This window comes from Gavialis gangeticus, unplaced genomic scaffold (assembly GCF_001723915.1).
Source record: "Gavialis gangeticus isolate Ggan-Ray unplaced genomic scaffold, GavGan_comp1, whole genome shotgun sequence".
Lineage (NCBI taxonomy): Eukaryota > Metazoa > Chordata > Crocodylia > Gavialidae > Gavialis > Gavialis gangeticus.
Window position 1 is genome coordinate 110,773,450 of NW_017729024.1, and position 6,571 is coordinate 110,780,020.

General features: G+C 46.4%; 1 protein-coding gene across 2 annotated transcripts in view; it reads left to right on the plus strand.

Annotated features, from left to right (window-relative positions):
* FREM1 (FRAS1 related extracellular matrix 1) overlaps positions 1–6,571 on the plus strand; it is a 163,917-nt gene that overhangs the window by 81,519 nt on the left and 75,827 nt on the right. For both annotated transcript variants that reach the window (XM_019517566.1, XM_019517564.1), the window contains exons 12-13: positions 3,768–3,858; positions 5,697–5,864. In XM_019517566.1, the coding sequence (XP_019373111.1) occupies positions 3,768–3,858; positions 5,697–5,864 (259 nt within the window). The remainder of the gene's footprint in view (positions 1–3,767; positions 3,859–5,696; positions 5,865–6,571) is intronic.

The following is a 6,571-nucleotide window of genomic DNA, read 5'->3' on the forward strand; positions in this document are numbered from 1 at the left end:
TCCGGTTTTACAATCGGAAACCAGAAACGTAAAGCCATGAGCCAACCGGCTATAACAGAAAATAAGCCTCCTGGCTATGACATATGCTCTAGGCCCACCTGGTTCTCTTGCAAGGCCTCCCGGTCAAGGCTCCCTTCGCCCCGTACCATGTTTCATCAGCTCAGGCGGACAGGCCGCTCTGCTCTACTCTACTCTACTCTACTCTACTAAGCTAGGCTCGGCTCGGCTCTGCACTGTTGCAGGGTTCCTGCTCCTCAGGCTGCCAGAAGGGAACTGCCAGCTAGGCTGCGGCCTGGCCTGCTTATAAAGGCCAGGCCCTGCCCCCTTTTTGGTCACCTGACCTGTGCAGCTGCCCCAGCAACCGGCACCTGAGCTTCCCTTATTCCTTCTCAGGCACAGGGCACCTAAGTGACCCTGTGGCAAGGTGCTTCACAAAGTGTACCTGACCCTGCGGGCTCACTCATCCCAGCAGGTTCAGGCACATCAAGAAGCTTACTTGGTCATCCCTGCATTTATAACTCACCCAAAGGTGGGGGCTGAGGTTAAGGTGCCCCAACCTGCCTTACACTGGGGAGGTGATCACTCCTAGCATTTACCTGGGGACTGCCATGCCACCAACAGCCCCACCAGGCCTTCAAGCCCAGAAGGCCTGTTTTAGGTGCAGTTTTAGGTTATGCCCAGGACCAATGAGGCCTCCAAGCCATCCCCATAGTCTCACCCACCCTTACCTCCAAGGTGTTCCTGGCAGAGCTCAGCAGAGAGATGGTTCTCCTCTGCTGGCTGATCATGAACTGCTGTCAGCTCAGGGAGCTGGGCCTTAAAATGGCACCTTAAGATGGCCTCATCAGGCACCTGCCCCTCCCTAGCACAGTCCTTAAAGTGGCAGACACTACCAGTGCCCTGCCACACATACCTACCAATATTTTTTCCCCCATTTCTTTACTTGTCTCACTGAGCCTCATTAGATGGTTCTCTGATGCCATGAACACTATGTCCAGTTTATCCTTGTATATTGCAACACTTTCTATTTTTACTGGTATACAACAAATTTAATTGAGGCCTCCAAAGCTTAAATTGTGAAATACTATAGTTCAGCTAAAGAACCAGGCTGTATTTAGTATTGGCAGAGCATGCAGACCCTCCGTTGGGAATCAGGTCCTCATTTGTGATAAGTGCTGTACATACAGCAAAAGCCTGGCTTGGGGCAAAAGGGGAACTGGTCCCATATACTCACCCATACAGGATGTTTCAGCTAACAACAGTACCTTCCCAAATATACTGAGGGAAAAGACTTAATTTTTACCATTGTCTAGAATGATCAGCATAAGGATTAGCATTTTGACCTAGACAACAAAACCTATAACTGAACAAAGTCTCTATTAGTTATGTGGGCACATGATTGGGCAAAGAATGAGCTAACTGGAAGCAGTACTGCTGAAATCTGGGAGGAGAGAACTCAGAGGCCACATGCTGAGGGTGACAGGAGAAAAGAGGCCTTTTAATGAGCATACCTGATATAAAGTAAGTCTATTCAAATGACAATATAAAGACTTTAAAAACAAAATCACCATAAAAAGGAAAAAATTGTGCCAAACAATTCCAAAAATGGCATACTTTTAATAACTGTTTGAGTTAATATGAAGAGCTTATTTGACCTGAACAAAGCAATGGCTGGGAAATGCAGCAGGATTTTAAAGATCACACAAAGAAAATTAGAGAACTTGTTTTAAAAGGTTAAATAATTATCTAAAATAGATTTGCCTGCAGTGATTATGTTGGAGTCCCCAAACCAAGGAATTTGTCTCTTTGGAGGGGCTTCTTGCAAAGGTGCAAAACTTAAAATAAGAAACTTGATTTATAATTATTAATATCAGAAGTTTTCTTTACAAGTTGTAAAAAAACCATCAGAAGTAACCAACTGAGGTTGGTTTCTGAAAAAATAAATGGGTTACAGTTGCCTCTTGTCTTGCAAAGTGATACATTTTTGCATGGAAACAGTTCTTACATCTCACTTTTAAAAGACTGGGAAGTTAACTTGATAGAAAGTGTTTCACATAACTGCTTCTTTATAAGATAAATGGAAAAAGTGAAGAATTTCACACAATGTAGAAATAATTTCTCCCTTACCTAAAAGAAATGCAGCTGTGCAGGCAGCAGGTATGTGAAGAGCTAGGTTTTGAGCTGGTGTAAATTGGCACCCTTAATGTGAAATCAGTGCCCCGGATGTGCAGGAAGGCATTGTTAGGGTCCTACTCATTGTGGTTTTGCAATTTTTGCAGAGTGAAAAACAGTGGTATCTGAGATTTTATGCAGAATTGCTGGGAAAAAAACTTACTAAAAATAAAATGCTGGCTCCCCAGTTGGAGCCAGTGGCCACTGTGGATTGGCATTGCAGCCCACAGAGGTGAGGGGGAAATGAGGAAGCCACCAGCATGAAGGGGAGCAGCCAAGATGGCAGCTGCTCCATCTGTCACTGATTGGCTGAGCGGGCTGCCTTTCATGCAGCCCCACCTTTCTCACCCAATCAGCACTGAGCAGCAGGATCCCTTAGCCAATCAGCAGTCTGGCAGGAAAGGAGGGGCTCACCGCAAAAAACCTGAAAAAATGGTGCTGGGCTTTGTAAGTGGCCTATGATTTTTCCTTCTTCTCGGCACACTTTAAGTAGATCCCTAGGCATTGGTATAGAATTCCAAAACTTTTTTTAGATTTTACATTATACCGTATTTATCCGAATCCAAGATGACTTCAAATTTAAGATGACCCTCCAATAATTAGAGTCTACATATGGAAAAATTATTAATTTATCATTTGCCATCTATAGAATCTAATTATGGGAGGGTCATCTTAAATCATCATCCCCCCTGCTGCAGGGCAGGAAGCATCAACAGGGGGTAGGAAGTGGAGGAGTCAAGCAGTCTGACCCCCAACCCTTGCCTGTGGCAGCTTTGACCAACCCTTTTTTCCCTTCCTGCTGCTTGCCCTGTCCTGTGCCTATGTTTCCTGGTGCTTGCCCTTGTCCCCACCCCCTGCCACCTTCACCACCCTTGCTTGTGCCCTCCTTGCTTGCTTCAGTCTGGGATGCCTGCATCCCTCCTTCACATATGCCCCCTCCCTGAATTGTTTGTGGTGGCCCCAGCTTTGGTCTGGTCAAAGCCAGAGTAGGGCCAGAGCTACCATCAACTGCTGCTTCCTGGCTGGGTGGGGCTGAAACTAGTGTATGTGCTCCATGCCAGGGCTGGAGCAGAGCCAGAACTGAACCTGGGGTTCAGGGTAAATAGAAGCAGAAGGGAAGGAGGGGTTGGGGGCAGAGGTGGCATGGAGCAGAAGCAGCAGAGGGCAGGCAGCAGGGCAGATGCAGCAGCGGACAGGGGAGGAAGAGCAGCTTATGGTACAGGAGGTGAGGTGCAAAGGCGGTGGGGGGCATGGCATTGACTGTGGCTCCAACTTCAAGCCCAAGCCAAGGCCAGAGTAAGAGCTGCAGCAGCCACCCTCCCTGCATCGCCATGTTGAATGGGGTTTTTTTCCCTAAAACCCTGCCTCATCTTGGATTTGAGTTTTTGGTAACCTTCCCAATAGCTTTCATCCCTATGTTTAGTTTTCTATCATGATTTTAAAATGAATAATAAAGCCATCTATGGTTATGAAAAAAAGAGAACTATTTCAATGAAATTGGGGTAAATTGGTTTTGAAATGTGACGTATAATTACTTTTTCTTCCTACTGCTTGATATATGCTGATTAGCAATATTTTTGTGTATCTTTGTATAGCCACTCAGAGGCTGGAAAGTTATTTATGGTGGACAGCATACCCAAGCTAGTCAAGGATCCTGCTGCTCTGGCACTGAGATCATTCACTCAGGTTTGTTAAACTAAGTGATACCATATCTAGAACTAGGCACTGTTTAAGGCTATTTTCAGGTGTTATGTTTCTCCTCCCTTGTAGGAATTGCCAGCATACAGGTGTCAGTTCTCTTTCTCCCAGAGGAAGCAGGCCCCCTTCCCTGAGAGAGGTCTTCTGGGTTACACCTGGAAAATCTCCCCTGCAAGAGAGTTTCTCTCACCAGAATGAATGCCTGTATGCTTCTGCTAGACTCCTCTGTGATCAGGAGGAGTTAAGCAGCAGCTTCCCCTGTGCCTTCCCCAGACCAGGGGGACTCCCGTCCGGAGAAGGTTGTGGGGGGCATTTCCTCACAACTCAATTACTCCCAAACACAGAGGAGCTGATTTGCCACTACCCCCAACTCCAAACTTCCTGAGACCAGGATGTTCCCACTCTGGAGAATGGGTAGAGAGCATTGCCCCACTGCTCTCTGCTCCACTGCCACAGACCAGGAGAGGAGGGAGCAGTAAGCCAGTGCTCCCTGTGTTTCCCCAGGCTGGGGTGACCCAGTTCTGCAGAAGGCATGCAGAGTCTTTTTTCACTGCTCTACTTTCCCTGGGGAGTGGGGGGATTGGAGCAACCCCTTCTCCCCACACCTTCTCCAGAGCAGATCTGGAGAAAGAGTTCTAGTGGTAGAACTTTCCTAGAAATTTCCACTGCTAGCAATGAGTTCCTGTTCATCCCCTGAGGCTGAGTTTCAGTGTTCCAGGCATTTTTTTCCTCAAGACATTTCTTTTCAGGCAGCCAAAGGCTAAAAAATGGAGTCTAGCTCTAGATATTAGATTTGACAGGCTCAAAATCCAGCTAATTCAATTTAGTTTGAATTCCATTGGATTATGGAATCACAGATTCCTAGGTAAATAAGACTGGAAGGGATCTCAGGAAGTTACCTAGTCCTACCCCCTGCTCAGTGCAGGATCCTTCCAGCCTAAACCATCCCAGACTAGGGTGTGTTTGTGCATCCACAGATTTGTTTTCATTTTAAATGGTTTGTTTTGAAATTTTCTCTTATGCTGTAGTTGAATAAGTCTCATTCTCATTAGCAGGTAAACTGCCTGTTTTCACATTTTACTGTACAGTTAAGGTTGCAAAGCAATTATAATTATAGCCTCATAATTGGAACTCTGTGCCTGCAAACATGTAACCACATGCATAAGATTATTTTCTAGATGGAAGACTTTGCTGATAGTTTAATCTTCGTTAGTGCCTTGTTGTTAGTTGGAGGGAGAGAGGCTATGCAATCAATACATATTGCTAATGACAAATTCAGAGAGTTCTTATGTACGGCTACTGCAGTGAATGTATACATAAAAGCTTCAGTTAGTGTGCTTATTTTGAAGTCATCATAGAAAAAAAGGCTTTGAGTCCAGCACTCCAGCCCAGGGGTGGGCAATTATTTTGGGCAGAGGGCCACTTGCTAAATTGTGGCAAGCCATCGAGGGCTGCATGACAGGCAGCCAGGGGGAGATAAATATTAACTTTCTAAATTTTTTAGGGACCCCATGGGCCAGATAGAATGAGCAGGCAGGCTGCATCTGGCCTGCGGGCCACATTTTGCCAACCCTTGCTTCAGAGGGTTACTGATGATCAGTGTAAGGCCTCAGCCTTCCTGTTTAAGGCTATAGACTCTACTTAGACTTTTCACCTCCACAAATCTGGGTGTTTGCATCTCTGCCTCATTTGTCTGTATGCCAATAACTGAAATGTAGGGGCAGAAATTCAGGTGTGCATTTTGTGAAAGGAGATCATGCCCACCAAAATGTCATCTTTCTGGAAAAGGGTTCCAGTGTTCTGAACTATAGTTTCCTTTTCTGCAGCATGCCGTGAACTACATGAAAGTTGCCTACATGCCCCCTATCCAGGACATTGGGCCTGAGCCGCAGCATGTCCAGTTTGTTTTTTCAGTCAGCAATCAACATGGCGGGAACTTGTTTGGGATCTGCTTTAACATTACAATTCTTCCTGTCGACAATCAAACTCCTGAGGTACATCTCTATTTAGACATGCACTGGGGACAGAAACTTCTTTCCAGCTATTCTTCCAAATATTTCAGGGCAGGGGCGGGCAATTATTTTGGGCAGGGGGCCACTTAAGGAGGCTTGGTGAGCTGTTGAGGGCCACATGGGTAGCTCTGCCCCTTGACAGGTGCCCTGCCCCCTGGCTGCCATTTTGGGACTGGAAGTACCACCCCTAACCCCTCACCTTTGCCACCAGAATTCTTTCCCCTTGCCCCTGGAAATACTCCGTTTGGGAGAGGGGAGTTGCCATCTTAGAACCAGAAAAAAACAAATTATACAATAAAACTCAAATACCTACTATAACATAATATTATTACAAAAAATATTTTTGTCATGATTTGTGTTTATGTACTGTATATAGAGGTGATTGCAGAATAACTTAAAAATAAATTCTTAGTCTTTTATATTGTGTGTGGTGTGATGGGTGTGTGTGTGTAGGGTGGGGGTTGTACAGAGCTGACCCTAGGCAGTGCAGGGCCTGGGGCAAATTGGCCTGTACAGGGCCCCCTTAACACTGTGTGGGGCCGTGGTAGCCCTGCAAAGGGGCGGGGGGGGTCCTCCGTGTTTCTTCCACAGCATGGGGCTGAGGCACGAGCTCAAGGCGGGCCCAGAGGGAGGGACCATGGGTGGTCCACTCAGCTCTGTGGGCCCCCCCCAAAGTGCAGGGCCCCAGG